The sequence below is a fragment of the Aspergillus vadensis genome (assembly GCF_003184925.1).
Source record: "Aspergillus vadensis CBS 113365 unplaced genomic scaffold BO88scaffold_5, whole genome shotgun sequence".
Classification (NCBI taxonomy): domain Eukaryota; kingdom Fungi; phylum Ascomycota; class Eurotiomycetes; order Eurotiales; family Aspergillaceae; genus Aspergillus; species Aspergillus vadensis.
Genome location: NW_020292043.1, coordinates 91,055 through 112,686, shown reverse-complemented (window position 1 = coordinate 112,686; position 21,632 = coordinate 91,055). Strand labels below are relative to the sequence as shown.

General features: G+C 50.9%; 6 protein-coding genes across 6 annotated transcripts; 4 read left to right on the top strand and 2 right to left on the bottom strand.

Annotated features, from left to right (window-relative positions):
- The first annotated feature begins 82 nt into the window (after positions 1-82).
- Positions 83-6,311, top strand: BO88DRAFT_402729 (ECM29 family proteasome component). The gene is made up of 4 exons (XM_025706182.1): positions 83-5,079; positions 5,156-5,355; positions 5,530-5,612; positions 5,671-6,311. Exons 1-4 carry the CDS (start codon positions 172-174, stop codon positions 6,069-6,071), a joined length of 5,592 nt encoding a protein of 1,863 aa, XP_025565182.1. The 5' UTR covers positions 83-171; the 3' UTR covers positions 6,072-6,311.
- A 2,023-nt stretch (positions 6,312-8,334) lies between these two features.
- BO88DRAFT_226659 (Zn(II)2Cys6 transcription factor) lies at positions 8,335-11,333 on the top strand. The gene is made up of 9 exons (XM_025702041.1): positions 8,335-8,745; positions 8,820-8,829; positions 8,923-8,932; positions 9,019-9,050; positions 9,112-9,232; positions 9,298-9,887; positions 9,954-10,133; positions 10,222-10,737; positions 10,796-11,333. Exons 1-9 carry the CDS (start codon positions 8,468-8,470, stop codon positions 11,210-11,212), a joined length of 2,154 nt encoding a protein of 717 aa, XP_025565181.1. The 5' UTR covers positions 8,335-8,467; the 3' UTR covers positions 11,213-11,333.
- Positions 11,334-11,934: 601 nt separating this feature from the next.
- BO88DRAFT_433368 (WW domain protein) lies at positions 11,935-16,308 on the top strand. The gene is made up of 4 exons (XM_025709415.1): positions 11,935-12,020; positions 12,189-14,768; positions 14,819-15,425; positions 15,496-16,308. The coding sequence occupies exons 2-4, from the start codon at positions 12,241-12,243 to the stop codon at positions 16,033-16,035; spliced, it is 3,675 nt and encodes a 1,224-aa protein (XP_025565180.1). The 5' UTR covers positions 11,935-12,020; positions 12,189-12,240; the 3' UTR covers positions 16,036-16,308.
- A 1,004-nt stretch (positions 16,309-17,312) lies between these two features.
- On the bottom strand, positions 17,313-18,776 carry BO88DRAFT_360580 (lipase family protein; the record flags this gene model as incomplete). Its single annotated transcript, XM_025703855.1, has 2 exons — positions 17,313-18,454; positions 18,507-18,776. The coding sequence occupies 2 exons, from the start codon at positions 18,774-18,776 to the stop codon at positions 17,483-17,485; spliced, it is 1,242 nt and encodes a 413-aa protein (XP_025565179.1). The 3' UTR covers positions 17,313-17,482.
- Positions 18,777-19,081: 305 nt separating this feature from the next.
- Positions 19,082-20,634, bottom strand: BO88DRAFT_402722 (WD40 repeat domain-containing protein). Its single transcript, XM_025706181.1, has 4 exons — positions 20,312-20,634; positions 19,666-20,252; positions 19,355-19,595; positions 19,082-19,297 (listed from the first exon to the last, which is right to left on the bottom strand). The coding sequence occupies exons 1-4, from the start codon at positions 20,532-20,534 to the stop codon at positions 19,257-19,259; spliced, it is 1,092 nt and encodes a 363-aa protein (XP_025565178.1). The 5' UTR covers positions 20,535-20,634; the 3' UTR covers positions 19,082-19,256.
- Positions 20,635-20,894: 260 nt separating this feature from the next.
- BO88DRAFT_451077 (U2 snRNP complex subunit MSL1) lies at positions 20,895-21,604 on the top strand (the record flags this gene model as incomplete). Its single annotated transcript, XM_025710615.1, has 3 exons — positions 20,895-20,971; positions 21,034-21,247; positions 21,305-21,604. The coding sequence occupies 3 exons, from the start codon at positions 20,895-20,897 to the stop codon at positions 21,602-21,604; spliced, it is 591 nt and encodes a 196-aa protein (XP_025565177.1).
- Positions 21,605-21,632: the final 28 nt, after the last annotated feature.

Sequence of the window (21,632 nt, the reverse complement as noted above, 5' to 3'; positions counted from 1 at the left end):
CCTCGGGTTGGCGGGGGTGACGTTGGATCGTCTGCCTTGAGCTCAGACCCAAGAATCTCTTTTACTCATTACCCTCCATCATCTCCTGGGGAAGCTTTATAGACTTATTGCAGAACCATAAATACATCAATGTGGTAATCTTTCTCGTCTTGAGACATAACCTCAATTCCTATGGCTACAGACACTACGCCAGCAAGCTCCGAAGCTCGCGAGTTGAGCTTGATATCCAAGGTTGAGCTTCGGATTGCGCTGGCGGATACCGATGCCAAACTGGAAACCCTGCTTAATACATACCTACCTCCCCTCTTGTTGAAGCTGGGATCTGAAAGTCTCGCTGTTCGCAATAAAGTGATTGCAGTTTGCCAGCATGTCAACACTAGAGTCCAAGCCCCCTCTATTAAATTGCCGGTCACGGCTTTGCTGAAGCAGTTCAAAGAGCAAAAGTCCCAGCTCATCCGGCATTTCGACTTGATTTACCTTCAACAAGGTATTGACCGCCTGGGTTCAGATGCAAGAGTCGAAATTTTGCTTCCCTTGCTCCAGGGAAGTTCTGAGATCGGGACATCTGTCAATCAAGCCGCCGTGGTATTTAACCTTGTCCTGCGGCTTCTGCCCTTGCTTAAGCTACCACCAAAGGGCAGCGATGACGATATACAGCTCAAGACTCGACTAGGTCTGTCCGGTCAAGACACGCAATTTCTATCGAAGTGGTTTGAGAAATTGCTGCTCCTTGCCCCCGCAGATAAGAGCTCGCCCACTTGTCCCGGGTTGTCTCCTGCAGATTATGCGTTCTTGAACAAGGACGCCTCGGTAGCAGAAACATGGAACCCTTCTGCAGAAGGTGGTCTGAACCTGACAGAAACCAAAGTCAATGCTCTAAGATTTCTGGCTAGTGGAGCTTTCAGCGACACAGAGCGATTCTTACCTGCTCTCATAGCGTCTGCAGATGCAAACTCCCGTCTCTCCGATCTTGGCGAAGAAACCCTGAAAAGGTTCATTCCGGACATGGAGGCGGCAGAGGTTGTGCAACAACTCTATGGCTTGTATTTCGGAGCCGGAACGCCTGATGGCGCACCTCCGGCGCGACCTGCTTTGCAGACCAGAATCCTCATTTTTCTAGGGAAATCGATTAGAGCGACGAAGGATAGAGTGAGTGTTATGCGGGTGATTGAAGAAGGCCTTCTATCCGATGCTGCAAGGTCATCACAAGGATTGTTGGCCTCGAAGTTGAGGACACAAATATTCAACTTCACTACGTGGGTTGTAAAAATGGGTTCTCCGTCTGACCTGGATGAAGTGGCACCCAAGCTCATAGCAGGCTTGAGAGATTTCATACAGTCTCAAGGATGGCCGAGTCCAGCGGCTAGCGGGCAAAGACTTCCAAGTACAGATCTGAGTCTACGGGGTCTTGCGTACGAAAGCATCGGTATTTTGGTTCCCAAAACCAATTTTGGCTTGTACAATGGACAGGAAGGTCTCTCTGGCTTTGATCTCATTCAATGGCTGTTTGCTTCCTTGAGCTCTGATGATTCCAGCTCCCAGATATTTGTGAGCATTGAACAAGCCTTGGGAAGCATACTCAACTCTTCAATAGATAGCTGGGACAGTGACTTCCAAGACCAACTGCGGCCTTTTCTGATTCGGCAGATGGATAACTACCCTGGGGGAGAAGATCCAACTAGCGGGTTCGCTATCGTTCGCGGTCCTCAGTACGCTGCTGTACGTTTTGCTAACAGGTTCTTGCCATACCACGATGTTGTCGCCCGCTGGATAGACCTCATGGCGATCGCGCGCGGGTCAGAAAACAAACATGAAGTTATGGAGGAAGGCAAGAAAGGTCTACATCCATTCTGGCACCGACTTTTAAGTCCTTCAAATGATAGCCACTCGGCCATAGCCAGAAAAGATTCTATGTGGTATGACTTTCCAAAGTTTTCGGAACTTACTCGCTTCATACTTGGGTCGGCAGCCTCAAACGGAGTATCAGGTTTCTCTGCATCGGAAATTGTATCGGGGCGCTATAAGAACGCGTTTGCTTCCATTATAGCGTTCATCAGAAACATACTGCTCTGGGAGTCACTCTCTGCTTCTAATACCGCCATAGAGGTCGACCAAGACTGGGACACCAAACTTGACGTGATGCTTACATCCGACGAACACGCAAGGTCCTCCCTTAAACATTATCTTCGGGCTATCGACAAAGAAGGGGTTGTTCTCTTTTTGAACAGCGCTTTGGCCGGCCTTACCCGTGAGAGCCGGGAGGGATTGCAGCAATGCGGAAAGCATTTCGTCAGTATATGCTCTTTGGCCTCGAATGACATAGTGGAGGCGGTGGTCCCGCAGACACTAGTGCTGCGAACCCCATTGAAGAGCAACGACCAAGATATCCAGGCCATGGCTGCCCGCGCAATTGGAATCCTAGCCTCTCATCCTGCCCTTCCTGATAATGACCTCATGTCACTGGTTGCGGAGTGCTCCGAGTGCATAACGCCATGGAAAAGTGCAGTCGGCGAGGGTGCACTTAGGGTTCGAGGAGCAGTATTAGCACTATCGTATATGCTGAGCAGACTTGCATTCCGTAACATGATAGCCAAGGTGTCAAACGTCCATGTGGATCATTTCGTTCATACGATCCGTGACATGATCGAAAACGCGCGCGACTCACTTCTTCGACGTTCCGCACAGCTAGCAATTGGACAACTCAGTCTCTCCAAAATCATGTCTCCTTCTATGCTTTCTGATGCGGAATGGAAAGCCATCAGAGACGTTCTCGTACGAGATGCGAAGGCCGAAAGCGAAGTGGCCATATTGGCACTGGGGCTCCTCTCTTTGATCTTTCCAAAGGAGGACCCTGGTGATTCACACTTCAGTACCCTAACGGAAGCCCTTTATGGTCTACATGAAATCCGCAGCCCTGAGATACATTTCACTGTCGGTGAAGCGCTAAGCAATGCTGCGGCTGGTTGGGACTCCAAATCAATGGTCCTGGAATTCGATGTAGACTCAGAGTCACCAGACTCATATGTGCCAGAACAAGTGCTTGCGGATGTGGCTGACACAATCATCGCCAAATGTGGCGCACCGAAACCGTCGCTTAAAAGGGCATCTGCTATTTGGTTATTGAGTCTGGTCAAAAACTGCGGTCATCTATCCCTCATGCAAGATCGCCTGCGTCAATGCCAAAGATCATTTGGCAGCTTGCTCGTTGACCGAGACGAGGTGGTACAGGAAACTGGTGCACAGGGATTAAGCCTCGTTTATGGCATGGGCGACCAAAACCTGAAAGACGATTTAGTGCGTGACCTGGTCAACTCCTTCACTGAGAACAATTCAATCCTCGCGGGTGGCAGGGTCAGCCAAAATACAGAGCTGTTCGAACCTGGGGCTCTCCCTACTGGTGGCGGTTCCTCGGTCAACACCTATAAAGACATCATGAACCTCGCATCCGAAGCCGGTGACCCAACCCTCGTATATCGCTTCATGTCCTTAGCTTCGAATAATGCCCTCTGGTCCAGCCGTGCAGCCTTCAGCAAAATGGGCATCAGCAGTATCTTTTCTGACTCGAGCGTCAACGGTTACCTGGCGAGGAACCCTAAAATTTATCCTAAGCTATTTCGCTACCGGTTCGACCCTAATCCCAATGTCCAGCGGTCCATGAATACCATCTGGAAGGCCTTGGTCAAGGATCCGATGGAAGTTATTGAGACCCATTTTGATGAGATCATGAATGATCTGTTGCAAAGCCTGTTGGCAGGTCGGGAATGGAGGGTTCGGCAGGCAAGTTGTACCGCAATCGCCGATTTAATCCAGGGTCGTCAGCCCGAAAAGTACGCGCAGTACATGGATGAAATCTTTACCAAGGCCTTCAAGCTTTTAGATGATATTAAAGAGACCGTCCGAAATTCAGCATTGAAGCTTTGCCAGACGATTACCAATGCGATTATCCGCACATTGGAGACAAGCGACACAGATACCAAGCGAGCCGAAACCATGCTACGAAGCGCTATCCCATTCCTATTGAGTGACAAGGGCATGGAATCCGGTGTTGAGGAGGTCCAAGGATTTGCCATCCGAGCCCTGATTCAAATGATCCGAAAAAGCCCAGGCGGACCATTGCGGCCGTTCATACCCCACATAATGGAACAGTTTCTGAATTCTTTGAGTTCACTAGAACCTCAAGCTGTCAACTACGTTCATCTAAACGCCGATAAATATGGCCTAACAGGCCAAGATATCGACAAGATGAGATTATCCAGCATTCGAACATCTCCCATGATGGAAGTGATTGAAAGGTACCTCATAGACATGTTGGATGAAGAGAGTATGAAAGAGTTTGCCACGAGGCTTGAAGGCGTGTTGCGCTCGGCCGTTGGGCTTCCATCCAAGGTTGGCTGTAGCCGGGTTTTGGTCCTTTTGAGCATGCGATCCATGCTCTTCCGCCCCTATGCAGATCGTTTCATACAGCTCCTCGGCAAATTCGTGGTGGATCGCAATGACACCGTCAGTGCATCCTACTGTACATCCATTGGCTATCTCCTGCGTCTTGCCTCGGATAATCGAGTGCTTAAGACAATCGAGCATGCCAAAGATCTATACCTGACTGCCGAAGACTCTAACCAGCGGGTCATTTCTGCCGAGATCTTACAAGCTGCTTCGAAGTTGTCTAATGACCGGTTTATGGCCTTCGCTACGGCTGCACTGCCATTCATATTCGTGTCCAAATCTGACTTGGATGAGCACGTCAGAGAGGTGTTCGAGAAGACGTGGCAGGATAATGTCGGAGGCAACCGCACGGTGTCTCTCTACATCAAGGAAATTACCGACCTGGTATCCAGCAATTTAGAATCGGCCCGGTGGGCCATTAAGCATACGGCAGCTTTGGGGCTCGCAAAGGCTATCATGTCGCTGGACTCGGAACTTGATCTCTCGACAAGCGAGTATGTTTGGCCTGTGCTGGAGAGAGCTGTGTCCGGGAAAACGTGGGAGGGCAAAGAAGTTGTGTTAGAAGCATTTGTGAAGTTCTCGGGCCAGGCGAAGAAATTATGGCAAGAGAAGCCAACGCTTGGAGAAACAATGAAGGTAAGCCTTTTCCTCCGGAACATTTGAAACTTCGATGGGCCGCGCTCTGACTGCCGGTTAAACTGTTCCCTTCTAGACTATCACTATCAGAGAAGCGAAGCGGAATAACCCTGCATATCGCCCCCATGCGCTTGCTGCTCTCGGCGGAGTGGCTCAAGCACGCAAAGACTTGGATCTGATGTCAGACGCTATTGCCATTGTCACCCACGTGCTGGATGATGTTGAAGATCAAGGAGATCCAATGGATGTGGATTCAGGCAAGGATCAAAAGCCGAAGTATGTTCCCTGTCTGTATCTCGTATGCTCTCAGTCCACGAGTTTTCATTCTACTCACCCCTCTGTTCTCGGGATTACTTTTGATTGGTCTTAAGCTGTTGGCGGAAATGAATCCAAGAGATATTCTCGTGTGACTCGTCGAGGATACACGGCAGTTGCTGATTACCTCTGCAGACAAACCCTGGACGACACGTTAGCGGCTTGTGTGGTATGTCTCTTACAATGCCTCAGTTTTGCATCGCATACATCAGCAAAGAGTGGGTTCCCTGCAGTTGGCATCCCCACCCAATCATGGATATGCTAACGAAAATCAAGCCCTCCACGGACATCTGGATCAGTCGAGGCCGGTGTTGCACAGAATCCTAGTGGGCCATGGGGGCAGAAACGTGCAGGTTACGTTGTACCGGGAGCTGCGCGCAGTCTTTGACCAACTCGGGGCGTGGGCATCGGAACGGAGTGGCGAACCCGATCGCCGTGGGCCCCAAGAGTCCTTGGCGGCGCTAACAGTAGAGATCTTCACCCATGAGATAGACCTCTCCGTTGAAGCCGTTCGAGCTGAACGCGCCCAAGCGGCTGTCGCATACTTTGAGCTCTGTAAGCAGACGGAACTCCCGATCGATCAGGCCATCCAAAAACTGGTGAAAAGCTGGCGGGACGAGGAAAGATCAGGACCGGTGCGACAGATCTTGGATCGGGCACTCGTCCATCTGCACTGATTCCTGTGACATGGGTACGCATGCGGGGGGGAAGGATGTCTCAGAGTCGGAAGATTGATCATGGGACTTGCTAGTACTGTATGTGTATCATCCACCTTAGTCCGTACCTCTACTAGGTATTGTCAGGAACCCGAGCCACTCCTGAATGTGTCCGTCCCAATCAGGAGGCGTGCACAGGAAAGGGGCGGGGAGTGGTTGTAAGGATGTCGTTTGGGCAGAAGCGCCGGAGGACTTACAATGAATCACATAGATAAATATCTAGATATAGCCAAGGTGCATGATACCCAACCTTAACTTGCCTCTGTAGCGTAATGCAGACCTGCGCCTGACCAATCATCCTGCATCCAAGCCACCACTGACCGGAGAATGGGATGTCCGTCCCATGGACAAATCTGAGGGACTGGATGGAAAGAGGAAGTAAGAGAGAGGAAGCGGTGACGGGGGATCTTGTTTGCTTTCACTTCGCAGCAACTGAGCGTGGTTGCGGGCAAGCCCGAGGAATCTAGATTGGCCCAGGCGCGTCTAGCAGTGTAAGACTAGACTCACCTGGGTTAGCACCGGCTATTGATACAGACGCAGCTTGGTATTTCATGGTAATGTCTGCTGTATGTAGAACCGAACATACGCCGGTTGTTACGTGGCCCGTACGCCTTCTCATCGCGTAATAATGTAGGTTACTAGTAACTTCCCAGCCGGCATGGAAAGCCGTCCATCCATCCATCCGACGGATCAGGACCAAGCCAGGGGGACTATCTACAAAGTAGTTAGTAAGTACTTACTAACAACTATACTTATTCCCCCGCCATTAAGGTTGGTAAGGTTGGGTGGATGCGCTTTCAGCTCTCCCACTTTTCTCAACTGCCACTATTTGAATATACTACGTAGATACATCCATTCGTTTGGCTAGCATCCTTCTGGCAGCCACCCAGCGTGGCTCGGCCCCGAAAAATATGACGTGAACCTACCAAGGATTGGGTTAGATGCTCCAAGTCCATTCCGGAGCTTGCACCCATCGTGGCTTCGCGAGTCTCAAAGTGGATGCGTCGTCCGATACCGACCCAAACCTGACCAGATGAGACAGAACCATCATGACTCGTTCACGGCCCCCCGTATATATCGGCGTGGCCGAACTCACCTGACGCCTTCCCCTCCCCCAAAATCCAGCCTGAACCGTGGGCCCTGGTCTATATTCAGGTCGCGACTATAGCCTGCCAGTGCTCACGGAGGGAACGTATCGATCAATCAATCAATCAATCGTAAACAGAAGACAAGCTGCGACACCTGTGTGTCATGAAGTAGATCATGGTTAGTATTACTCCACTTGAGAGAGGTTCCCGGACCTAATTGGATGCCAGAGAGGAGATGTTGACCCCAAAGTTGAGGAAGGAAAAGCATCGTCCCATCAGCATCCTTGGTAGCAACTTTGCTCTGGCTAGCATGACTGGTCTGTTCCTCTTCTCTCGGCCCCGGCGGGCTTTATTTCAAATCTTCTTCCTTCTTACCCTCGCTGCCACATGGTTGGCATCTGCAATCCATGGTCTAGGATAGTTGAGCATTAGTATACTCTGTATCCTAGGGCCTTCATTGGTACCAAGTCTCTTCGCCTAAGATACGGGCCTAACCACATCCATCCCGGTGGTTGTTCCCCCTCTCCCTTTTCCCTCAGTTCTCCCTGGATCATCCACAGACAAACACGCCATTCGCGTCAAGGTGGCAGTTGGGCTGCTGCCTCTTCATTCGCCTGTTCGCAGTTCGCCTTCCACCCTGTCTAATCCCATCGGAACCGCCACTGTGGACAGGGCTGGCTGATGATCTTGAGAACGCCTGTTTTGTTCTATTTTATTTATTTATTTATTTTTTATATTATATTATTTTTTTTTCATGGCGTTTCTGCATCAGCTCCGCCTTGTACCTGATCCTATCTTTCCGTTTCTCTCACCCTCCTCACGAACTACTACTCTTCTGGACAGCTCTGCAGACTCCAGACTCCAGACTCCAGATTCCCACTCCTATCTTCCGTTCCCGTTTTCCCCCCTTCACTTCTTCCTTTTTAGACTTTATTTAACTATTTTTTCCCTTTTGCCCCCAATTGATTTTTTTTCAGCCTCCATTATTCGCTCCACCCTATAGATAGTCCCTTTTCAGGATGCATAAACGATACTACTTCCGATTTCGTTTATCTTCATCCGTGGCCCCCAGCCCATTTGCCTCTTAACTTACCGAACTTGGTTATTTCTCTTTATCTATAGTCACCCTACTGCATCCTCACTTCACTTTCTTTTCAACCTCTTTTTCTTATACAGTTGTTTTCCCTTTTGATGCACTCAGTTGCTCTTTCTTCTTTCTCCATCTCTAATAGACTTTACGCGCTATATAGTCAAGGAAGCCTTTAGAGTATGGGTGCCTACGCTCCCGTCACCATCCAGACATCTCTTGTTGATGCGTCATTCCCAGCGTTAGCCCTAAAAGCGACTTCCTCCATGGCAGCCGTCAGTATATCGATGACAACCCGTTCTGGTCGGTCTTCAAGGAAGCAGCCTCTAAGATTGCCTATCATTGCCCCCAAGAGTTGTCTGGTGAGCCCCAGCGCCGGCTTGGACCCTCCGACGCTCAAGAAGGTTTCGGTCCGCCAGCACCGACTGCGCTTCCCACCCCGTTCCCGGACTGGTTGCTGGTATGTCCGTTGGCGCGGAGAAAGCCTTCATTTCCCGTTCTGTGGGTATCTCTAATGTCATCTTACCCTCCTAGGACGTGCAGAGTGAGCCCATCCTCCCGTGTCAGAAGCAAATGCCGCAATATCCGACGTTCCATACAGCGAGATGCTAACTTGTTTTGCCTTATTTGGAAGTAGAGCCGCAAAGGTGAGTACTCGACAGTCACATCTCTGCAAGGGCCTTCTCTTCCGCCTGCTCCAATGCGACGATGTACTTACTAACTCGCGATTCAGTCAAGTGTGACGAAGTTCACCCTCAGTGTAATGTGCTTCATCCAGATCCGATGTGAGCGCTGCTCAGTTCCATGCTGACCTAACCCGATTCAGCAATGTGCTCGTCTGGGCCATGTCTGTGACTACCGGCCGCGATTGTGCTTCCGAGATGATACCCGTCGCGTAAGGGAGCGCATGCCGGATGTCAGGACCGCAGGAAACGTGATTTGGGACCGTGAGCAGCCGTAATCCTCATTTATTCTTGGATTGCCTCTAACAAATCATGGTTTTTCGTCACAGCGACAGTCACTTCGCGGAAAACAAGCGTGCCTCCAGCTACGTGCGACTTGCTCCCGCCCTTTGCGACACTCACATCAGATGAAGAGCGTGAGAGAAAGGCACAAGCAGCGGTACCTGGAACTTACCATGTGATAGCCATCCCAGAGAGTTTCTCTCGACTGCCTGAGTATGCAGACGAGGACTCTGAACAAGACTCTGGGAACGATGCTCTGCTCGAAAGCGCCAGTGGCAGTAATCCCCTGGTCGAAGATGACAATTGGGTCTATGGAGCAAATGTCATCGTACTGAAGAGCTTCAGGTCTGCACGAAGACACTTATACCCAGACAGAAGAAGTTCCCCTCAATCACCTGAATCAGACCAGGGAAGCTTCTCATTATCTGCACCTTCGGTTTCGGAATTAATCCCAGACTATCCGGCCACCAGTGTACAGCATATACAGGAAAGCGCCGAACCCAATCATTACCAAATACCTCTTCTCGAACATTTTCGTCATTTCGTATGTTTCCAGCTCCTTCCATGCGCTGGCCTTCTCAATATCAATGGTCTGGATGCGACTGTGTTTGAACGTGAGGCGTCGAACTTCCCTCCGGTGCGTAATGCTTGCCATTTTGGGTGTCGGAAGAACTTGTGTGGAATCTAATCTTTAAATTCTCAGCTATACAATACAATGATGGCTCTATCCGCTCTGAGTCTGGTTCGCCACGGGGGTGGCCATCACATCGATGCCTCATATTACTACGACCAGGTTGCCGCTCTTTCCCATGGTAGTCTCTGCAATGAAGACCTCTTGTCCGATGCTCTGTACCTGACACATTTTCTGATGCTTGTTTATGAGGTGAGCTTTTTGGTCAACCCCTTTCCTACTCATGCACGCGCCTGAGGTGTTGCGTACAATCACGTGGGTTTAAAGCTGAATTCGCTAGGTTGTGGCCGCCAACCCCGGTGGTTCAAACCTTTGGTCACACCACGTCTCTCGGCTGCTTCATTTGGCATTGCTGCGGCAATCAATTCCGGGGGCTGAACGATTCCCTTGCATCGCTTGGTGGGTATGCCACGTGGATCTATATGCGCTGTTCAGCGGTGCAGGCACAGGGGAGTTTGTCCGCGCAGTTCTCGACAACCAGCTGCTACTAGACTTGCAGTCGCTGTGTAGTGCAGTTGGGCCCAATGACTCGGAATATCCGCACGCAGATAACAGCTTACCTCTGATCATGCGATTATATTACGACACCTTTACATTAGCCATCCGAATCGGACTCCTCGCCGTGGAGACGCGGGATGCCAAAGAGTCTTACCTAGACAACTATGTGGGCTCGCGGCGACAGGAACTAAGGGAGGTACGTGATGTGCTCATAAGGCTATGGGGCCAGCAGGAGGTTGGGTATTTGTACCAGAATCAAATCAGTCTCTCGGAACAGTCGCAGAATCTGTTGCAGCCGGTTAGTCAGTCCCCTTTGCTTCACCCGGGCGTGTGGTGTTAACGGCTGTACCATCTAGCTTGCTATTCTGTATCACACCAGCCTGCTGTTCTCCTCGACCAGTCTCTGGGCAGGACAGCGGTTGGAGTCTGGGGCTGTCTCAGACGAAGAGATTCACCACCACGCGATGCGAATCTTACAGATCGTATCGGGGATCGTGGAGAAGGGGCGAGAAGGGGACCGGCGATTTATCACCTTTCCCATTTTCCTGGCGGGCGCTGTGGCCCCAACAAGCGGGCTGAAAATGATGGCTTTGGAGCTACTATCCAACCTAGAGGAGGGCGAAATTGGGTATAATTCGGCTATAACATGTCAGATGTTGCAGGTATTTTTTGAACGGCAAATCCAGCATTCTCAGCGTGGAGGCCATGCGCTGGAGGTTGAATGGGCAGAGGTGCTGGCCGAGCATGGGCGACCGTTAGTCAACTACGGTTGATTCATTTCGGCATAAGTTTTGCGAGTTCTTTCAGGGGACTTTGGAGCAGGAGTTGTAGGATTTGGGCATCACTCTCTTGGGATATATATATTTTTTGAGTTGGTTTGGATTGCGGAAATAGACGGGGGCCCGTATACGCCAGCGCCTCTTTAGCATTTTTGCTTAGGACTTACGAAGTGAACGAAGTCAGGATGATAATAATAATAAACCAACCATGACCAGATGGATTGCGACCCATTCTTTATTTATCATAGTTGGTCATGTTGATCCACATCCGGACTATCATGTTACTTAATTTTCTATTAAGGTACCGCCGCGGGCCGATCCCGATGCTCGGGGAGAGACAAACCGTCTCGATACTACTATGTACTGACTACTAAGTATATCTCAGGGTCCCCACCGGCAGTTGGAAAAGCGACACAAAGCCAGACCTGGTGCTAGTAGCAGCCACATGCAACCCCGGAGCATCGCATGGTTCAGGGAAGGCCAAACCTGCAGCACCGTGAAGGAGGAGATCAACCATTTCCGACTGATTATTCGCGGAGAGCTGCCCCTCATGCATCGTTGGGGCCTTTGCGCTGAGCCAATGATGCGCCCGCCAGCATCCCCCTCGGCGGCTAATCTGTCGAGCCACCAGCTTTGCCCAAGAGGAATCTCGCTGCCTCCTGCTTTCTTGCCTTCCTCGTTCCTCTTTCTCTCCTTTCTCTCTGCATTGCAAGTTGGTCCTTTGTGTGGCTTCAGGAGCGACGAAGAATGAGCGACAGTCGTTGACATCCCCCCCGGCACACGGCATCTATCTCTCTTACCAGTCCGTCTGTCCCTTCCCCCGCATTTCCCTCTCTATTTCCTGTCCCCTTTTCCCTTTTCTTTTACTTTTACTTTCCCTCATCTTTTCGTCTGGTCGCATTCATTCGTTCTTGGATGGGCGCTCTTGCTTCGTTCGAGAAAGCTAACCTTTATTTACATCTCTCTCTAGCTATCTTCCGTTCTACTGATCTCCAATCTATTCAGCAAAGACCTAGGACAGCATGAGTCGTCCCAGCGCAAGCCGTCAGGGCTTTCGCTCCCAGGAGGAGCTCTTCCTGAATACTGCATCGGGGCAACCGCAGGCCGATTCGCCCGTCATTGAACCGCTGCGCATTGGCAAGCGAGAAACCCCTTCCCCCGCGTCGGCGCATAGCGCCCCTCTGCCCTATCCCGACGATAGGCAGAGACCCCAGCATGTCCGTGGCTCAGGTTCAAGTGGCTCCAGTCCAGTATCGCACGGTGGAGCTGCTCTGGGAGACTCGCCCACGGTTCCCAGCAATATGTCGGCTGGCTCCGGCATATCTCAGACCTCCGATTATATGGCTTCTCTGCGGCTGCGTGAGCCCAAGCAGGCCACTCTAGCTGAGCGACGAGGCAATGTCCCGAAACCCTTGCCCGAATCCCCCGCAGGGGACTCTCCGGACCGCGAAGGACTATTTTCGCGACTTCATCAGCGCATGCCGGGCCTGGCAGCTCCAGCTCCAGCTCCAAACGTTCAGTCCCAATCGGCCGGGTACCCAGACCACCGCCAGCAGTACTACCCACCTCCTCAAGCTTCAACCAGACCGGCAGCAGCACACAATCTACAGCCGCCAAACAATGCCATCAATCGAATAAGCTCAACGGCGTCAAACTCGACGACTCGTGCTCAACGCGGCTCTCCGCCGCCTCCAGAAACCCCGGTGGTTGAGCCAGGGCAGCATGCGACGTCTGATATCGAGGCGCGGTATGCTGCCTCGGGAATTGCGGGAACTTCTACATTAGCAGGACTTCAGTCTCAGAGTGCTGCTGCCCAGAGAAGAGCTGAGCAATATGCCGGCCAGCAGCCCAGAATTCAACAGCCAACTCCACCGGTCCCAAGGCCATGGACCCCAACGGAGCAGCCTGGAAGCCAGCCACATGGGCCACCCACTGTCTATCAAGGTGCTGAGGTCGTTTCCGAAGGTAGCCCTTCGACAAGCTCCACGCCTCCTATGCCTGCAGGGGCGTCAGTGCAGCCCCAGCCAGCGTCCCAACCCACCAGGATTCCTCCGAATGCACTAGAGCAAGACCTGGAAAGAATGCGCATAAGCTCCTCCCCTCCTCCGGCCTACTCGAGTGTCCCAGGACCCGTAGTATCGCAGGGCTATCCGAACGAGAAGCAGCGTGTTCCAGTATCGACAGGTCAGCCCAGCTCGTCAACTGGGCACCCCGCGACCTCTGGACCGGCAAACGGCACCAAAGAAGCCAATGATGCAAACAGTGCTGCAATGGCTACTGGTCCGTTCGTGTCAGCCCATGATCACCCAGCATTTGCAAATGAATCAAGGCAGCAACAGCAACAGCAGCCACAGCCGCAGCCGCAGCAGAAGCAATCACCCCCACCACAGATGCAGCCGCAGCCACAAGAGTCGAGATACTCTCCTCCGAACGTCGCTCAAACTCCAGTTCAGAACGGGAATCATGCGATCGTGCAGCAGACCATCGTTAGCAATTTACCAACGCCATCTGTGGCACCATCCTCACCTCCACCGCTACCAGAAGGTTGGATCGCTCATCTCGATCCCAATTCGGGTCAATACTATTATATCCACCTCCCGACTCAGTCCACGCAGTGGGAGTTCCCCAAGGGTCCGACTCCTCTGAATCTCAACGAAACCCCGCTATCCCCGGTAGGCAGCGTATATAGCAGCCATCCTCTGGCATCGCCCGCTTTATCAACATTCGGTAAACCCTTGGCATCTCCTGGTCTTCCCTTGACTCCAGGATTTGAGAGTTTACAGTCTCCAATTGTGTCAGGGTTCACTACGGGGCCCCCTCCAATCAGTGGGATCGATATGTACAAGGTTGCTCCTACAAATGGGGTTTATTTCGGCCCCTATCTCCGCTACACCAACATGGATGTAGAGCGTGGCATCTGGTTAGGCTCCATTCTCTTGGTGACAGATGCCGCACAGCCTCCCACCATTCATATTCACCAGAGTGTCGATCTGTCTCCGAATCCACGTCAGCTCAAAGCCATGCCGATTGCGGTTCATCAGCGGTGGACCTTCTACCGGTACGAAATTGATTTACGTATGGAAGAGGCCGGTCCTGCCAAATGGACTTACGCTATCACCTCACACCTTGGTTGCACACGCTACGAATTTCTAGTTGCGGGACGATACGAGACTGGTTGGCGCTTTATCACCACTTCAGGAAACGATTTCTCTATGAATGTAAATGCCAACGAGAGATCTCGCCTCGGCGGTGTAGGCTTCATGTGGAAAGACATCATGCAGAAGCATAATGAGATTGGAGGATTCCATGCCCAGCTGTGTCTGGGAGGCCAGATCTACGCCGATCGGATGTGGAAGGAGGTTCCATGTCTCAAACAATGGCTGGCACTCAGTGGGAAAGAAATCCGGAAGAAGACGCCATGGACAACTGCCCACGAAGAGGACGTCTCCCATGCTTACTTTCACTATTATACGAGCCATTTTGATCAGCCCTATCTTAGAGAAGCCTTTGCTCAGATCCCTTATGTTTGTCAGATCGATGATCATGATATGTAAGTCTGTGCCTTGCCCCCACGACAGGAGCCGATGCTAATGAAGCTAGCTTCGACGGATTTGGTTCCTACCCAGAGCACATGCAGTTCTCCAATATGTTCAAGAATATTGGGCGAGTAGGCATAGAGATGTATCTGCTGTTCCAGCACCATACCACACTGGATCTGCTCCGTAATTCTCAGAGCGACGTCGACCTGTTCACCATCACCGGCACTGGCTGGCATTTTGTCAAATACCTGGGGCCCGCTGTTGTTGCCGTCGGCCTTGACTGTCGCTCAGAGCGCAATCCTCACCAGGTTGTTGCTGGTCCCACGTATCAGGGGATCTTTCCCAAAGTTGCCATGTTACCTCCAACTGTGCAGCATTGCTTATGGATGCTTTCAGTGCCAATCATCTACCCGCGCCTGGAGACCGCTGAACACATCGCACACACGGTTGCTACGGGGAAGAGGGCAGTCACGGGGGCATATAATGCCCTTGGAAAAGTCACCAGCTCCGTGGCCGGTGTAGTCGGAGCCAAGGGCATGGTTGGGTCAGGGTTCGACTCGGTCAAACGGGCTGTGGGCAAAACCGGTCTAATGGGCGGAATCCTCAGCCCTTTCGGTGAGCTTGACCTGTTGGATGAGTTGCGTGATCAGTGGACCCATGAGTCCAAGGTACGTGTAACCTCACGCTATATTTACTATCGGGGCATCATCACGATCACAGAACTAACCGCATGGATAGGATCTCGAACGAACCTACCTTATTCGCACCCTCCAGGGCATTGCCCATCAAAAGTCGCTCCGCATGACTTTCCTTTCGGGTGCCGTCAACGCCTGCGGTGCTGGGCTCGTGCATGATCCGTCTTTCCCCTCCAACCATAAGACCATGTATCAACTTATCTCGTCACCAGTGGTTAACAACCCACCACCGTCATATGTCATCAAGCTTCTCCATGGTAGCAACAAACCCCTATATGTCCCAGCTAACGGTCAGCGCTCGACTCCCTCGAAGCCTACCGATACTAAGGAAGACATGCTGGAGCTGTTCCAGTCTGATGTTACCGGACAGCCTCGTGAACACCGGAAGCTGATTGGTCGTCGAAACTATGTTGCTATCGTTGCCTATGACCCGGATGTCGTCAACACGATGTACGGTCATCCAGGCCAAGGAAGTGGGAAGTTGAACCTTGCGGTGGACTATATGGTTCAGGGCGATGGAACATTTGGCGCTGTGGTCAAGTATGGGCCTGTGATTGTTCCTAGCTTGGAGCCAGGAAAGTGATGACACTTGAAGTATGTGTTATGATTGATGGCCTCATTGTATTTCCTCTTTCTTTGAGCTGTTTTCTTTCTACCCCTGTTTTTCTGGTCTTTTGCTATCTTTCTCTTTGTCCAGTTTCTATCTAATTTTCTTTCAAACCGTTGTCTTCTTCCATTCAACATACCTGTCCCGCCCAGAATTTGTAGCAGCAAACGCATCGATATCCCTAGCAATGCTATTTCTCGATTCTTGTCACAACACAAGCATGTTCCAAGTATATTCAACGGATAATACTCTACGTTCACTCATCCGAGGCCTGTGGACAAGTAGTCACCCAATCTCTCCCCACACTTGCCTCTCTGTATGGTTAAACCGAACACAAATAGGCATACCCCCATTTACTCAGCCCTGTATAGAACTTCTTGTGGGTATACCTGGTTAAAGTGTCAGTTTCAATATTCATCAATGAAGTCACATGATATGCAAAAAAATATATATATATTCTGTACGACCCATACATCATTACACGTCTACATCCCGTACAGAGTAGTTGCACAGGGAAAATAACATTAAAAAATAAAGAAATATCCACTTTCCTCCTCAACCATCCCATCATTATACACAACATCTAATTAATACTACTAAGTACCCCATAAAGACACGAAGTAAGGCACCGATACCCATGATGCAACCGCAAGCCCACAATATATATTTCATGATATGTATGTACTATCACGATAGTCATTCTATAGTATGATCTCGCTCTAATGCTGCAGGGGTGATGGAGTAGTTCATGTACTACTAGTAGTGTCATATTGAATTTAAACCCAGTATTAGGCTTAGCTGAGGTCACACACACATGCATACATAAACAAATATCTTTACTAATACATTCGTATATTCATCAAAAGGGCCCGCATGACATCACAAATCATAAGTGCTACTTAGTGAGTGACCTAATGTGATATGAGTACATACATACATACATATGCAGTAAGCAAGATATGACTGAAGTTCGACGTAGGGAAGCCATACCATGCATGAATGGAAGGGTGAAATTTAGTTGTCATGCGGTTTCAGAATCATCTATCGAGCGTTGTTCAGTATGCGGCGGTTTCAGTTCATTGGGGTGTCCCCCGCTGTCCGGTGATGAGATTGGTTTTAAGTTATTCTGTGGGGATTGGAGGTGGCTTGCAGATCGGGTTCGATTTACTCGTGACCCTTGCTTGTGTTGTGGATCATGTGCTTGTGCTTATATTGCTCAGCTCAGCCCATCAAGTGCGAACTTCGAGAAAATTGGTCTTAGGGGTTTATGATTTCATAGAATATAGCTAGCTGTATTGCTGCATACGTGACTCGCTTATACTTAGGGATATGAACCGAATCCACCAAGATCTCATACGTGCACTTGTTCCTACAGCCATGTATGATTTGTGTCGTCTCTTCGTAGGTAAGAAGAACATCGGGACTACGAATCCGACGTCCACCACCCCTTGCCTGCCCGGTCACGACCAGGAACGCAGAGCCCAACCCGCCAAAAGTAGTCCCGGTGGGAGAACAGGAGCTCCCACAACTGGTATCTAGACGGGATAAGTCGTCTAGGCAGATCAAATAAGCTTCGGTGTTTCATGGCACTTTCCTGCACGTGCAAGGGTGCTTGTGAAATACGCCCGTCTGGCATATCGTGCTGCTCAGTAGATTCAGCGTCAGCCCAGCCAGCCCGCAACTTCGCATCTGCAGCCAGAGACGCCGTTTCATGAAGAGCGACCGCCAAAGCCATTTCTCCTCCCTCCCCTGATATGCATCGTGCATCGTGAGGGCCCTCACAGAAGTGGACATCATCCACAGATGGGGGAAGGTCTTCCTTGGAGATGAAGATTTCTCCCGCGTGCATCGCATACCCCCATTCTTCCAGTGGTAGGAGAGGCACAGGGTCATAAACATGCGTGACCCTGCGAAACCGCCATGCAGAGTCCTCGTCCAACCGGAATATCTTACCCAGGAACTCGGCAAAGGCCTTGTTTCCGACCTTTGGTTCTCCAAATGTCGTCACCGTAGGTTCCCAGCCTCGCAGCTGCATCTCAATACCAGCCAGCGCAGCAACTGCCCCACCAAGCGAGTGGCCAACTAAAACCAGTTCATAGTTGGGGTATTGCTCCCTTGCGGCTGCAACGTGGTCGAGGATCGTCGAGCGAGTGTTCTGCCACGAAGTGAAGAATCCGGCGTGGACAGTGCAGTTGTAACAGCTTGATTCATTCTTGCCATCTTTATGTCCGGTGTTGTACGGCACATAGGCTTGCGGGTAGGCAGATAAATCAACAATCGTGTTGGTAATGGAGTAAGTGCCACGGAACGCAACGATGATACGATTAGGTGACGGCGAGTGCGAAACCGCTATGTATCCACAAGAGTCCGAAAGAAACGGCCCAGTATTCCACGTCTAGCAAAAGGTTAATCATTCAAAGCCTCCTGCTCACGGCAGAACAACCTACGGTTATCAACTCAAACCCCTTGAGGTCACTGCAGTGGCTCAGGCACTGAAACGGCTTCTGAAGCCCAGTGCTGCCAACGCAGTAGGCGACATCGACCACACGCGCTAGCTCATCCAGAGAGTTGTAGATCTCCTCGGGGATGGGGCGTAAATCCTGACCTGAAGTTATGGGGTCCGTTTCTAGGCGAACGAATGCGCGAATCGGCAGGAGGAAGGAGAGGTATGTGAGGATCAAGGAGTAGAAATTGAACAACACACTAAAGGCTTTCATAGCGCTGAGTGTTTCTTCATCGTCTTTGGTGGTATCTGCTGCGGTGCAGCAGCTGAAAGAGTCGTGGTTGAGACTTGGAAAAAGTGAAGAGAGACTTAGTAAACCCGTGACGTCGAGAATCTGGGGAACCCTGACTTGACCCCGTGATGCGGAGTCGGTCACGATGTACGTATCCTTGCGTAAAGTTACGTGACGATCATACCTACATATTACGCCGTCACAGATTAGTCACCACAGCTTATAACTAGGGTAACTAACTAATCAGCAGTTGAATGTTACTTTAAGAATGGCCATCAAATACGAAGCACGCACTTCAAGTGCCCTTGTTATTTATGCTGTGTACATCGAGTGGTCAAAATCTATGTACCTGAAGCTATCTTCCAAGCTCCATATTCTTGTGACGCAGTAAAGGATCCATTGCATTCAATATGCTGAAACCCTTGAGCTAAACCTAGCGCATCTAGCACAATATATAGTTGTCTAGATGGTCCAGATAACAACGCGGCCATCGACTCCGCTCGCTGTTATTAAAATGTTAGCGCAACCACAGAATAACTTATCAGGGGAGTATATCTTACTGCTGAACCTGCGGACGACGCCGTCGGCCTCCTCGTAGACCCTGACGGTGCTGATAGTATTCTGATGCGTAGTCTTGAGTTGGGTGTCGGCTTGGGTTTGTCCCTTAAGATCCATTTGGCGGAACATATTAAGAGCAGACTCCTCGCGAGCGCTCCCAGCACCCGGCCCTGCCTTGTTTTCAATGGTCCCAGCAAGTTGCCATCCGTTCTCGTCACCGCGAAGGCGGTACGGTTCGCAATCCTGTTAATGCCTGTTAGCGATACATTTGCTAATGGATCATCTGCTAAAACTAAATGTTTAAGTGACATACGTGGCCTGCGGCGATGATCTCGTTCTCGCCGTTCCAAATTAGACTGTTGAAAGGCAGAAGACGAGTGGCGATGGTCAACATCGCCCGAGGCGGCTGTTCTGGCGCACTAGGGTATACGACGGTGACACTGCTATCATGGCCAGTAAAGGCAAGTGCATCTCCACTAGGAGAGAAGGATACACCTTGAATCCAACCAGCCGAGTCATTCAGGAATTCACCACAAATTGTGTTAAAAGGGAGCCGTTCACCCCAGGCGCTGGGCTCCGGGCGCGTGTCGACACCCTTGATGAAGCTGGAAAGCACCCGGGCATGAGAGTCAGTCGACCCCGCAGCCAGAAGAACGGAGTTTGGATGCCAAGCAAGGGTGGTAATAGTGCTGCGGATGGGCTTCTTCAAGTGCTTCGAGATCCACCAGTCATTCTCCTCTTCAAAATAGCACACCGCGATCACGCGAGCACCAGATCCAACAGCGAACTTCTGTTCAGATGGTGACCACCGTACAAATGTAGCAGCCCTGTTTATCCGAAGGAGAACCAGCGTTGGCTTCCAACCCGTGGGGGTCCGTTCCCAGACGTAGGCGTTGCGGTCTGTTCCCGTGGTCACTCAGACGGGACTATTGCAGGACAAGGGGATGAGGATAACTTACCCTGAGAACAGGTAACAATACGTCCACTGTTGGGAGCGATATCCACTCCAGTCACCGTCTTCTCATGGCCCTTGAGTTCATCGGTCAACGAGAACTTGTTGCCGGACTTCTGATAAAGCTCCACATTGCTTTCCCGCGCAACTGCAAGGGTCGCCTTATCCGGAGAGAAAGAATGATCGGCAATTGGGTTGTGGAAGAGGTGATGAGCTTCGGGAGCGGCCATGGCGAGTAGACGACAGGAGGAGCTCTCTACTGCCGTGTGAACGAGAGAGTAGAATTGAGGTAAAGTACGATGGTTACCAACCGGAAAGGGGGAGGGGGAATGGTGGGCAGTATACCTCAGCCAAGCCAGGCCCCGAACGATGACGCGGGCGGGATGGGCCATGATTAGGTAATATGTCACATGACCTTTCGCGCTCAATCCAGGTTCAACTTCATTCGCATCACAAGCTGTGCTATCTTCGGGTTTCACTTTCCATTGGCTTCCTTCCCTGGACGGGGTGTGCTTTTCGGTCTTTTGCTCGAGGTATTGTTGGGAATCTGCTCTATTTTCCCTCCGGGTTTTCTCTGTCGCTCTGCAGTGATGGCAACCAGAGTAATTCCAACGCGCGGTGGTGGTCAAGGTAAACCCGCTTCAGCCACCGGACTGCCTAACCAAACGTAAGTCTTGGATACTACTTTCTCAATCTAATGCGGGCATTCTGACTGATCTCTTTTTGCAGTTTGTATTGTACCAATCTCCCAGACAAGCTGCGCAAGCATGACCTACGGTTATCCCTCTATATGCTTTTTTCAACCTACGGCACCGTTCTCGATGTTGTCGCCATGAAGACCCAAAAGATGCGCGGTCAGGCCCATATTGTTTTTAAAGATGTCCAGGCTAGCACACAGGCTATGCGGGCCCTCCAGGGGTTTGAGTTTTTCGGCAAACAAATGGTATGTTCTTGCATAGTGCAGTGCGGTTGTTCCTCGCTCATTGACTCGGGAATATAGAAAATTGTGTATGCTAAGGGTCCCTCGGACGTCATTGCCCGGCTGCGCGGAACGTATAATGTGCCCACTACAACATCTGCCGGTCAAACCACGGGAGCATCCACAGAGCTCCAAAAATCGATATTTAGCGGCCCCCCAGGATCGGCGGCTTTGCCGTCGAAGCCCAGCGGAGAAGTCAATGGAGAAGCTCAAGCAGGCCAAGGTGTCAAACGGCCTCGTGAGGAGGAGAGTGACGAAGAGGAAGCCCCTATGGACGAGGACAGTGATGTGCCAATGGAAGCTTCATCGGATGAAGATTAATTGCTTCGCTTATGTACCGGGAATACGT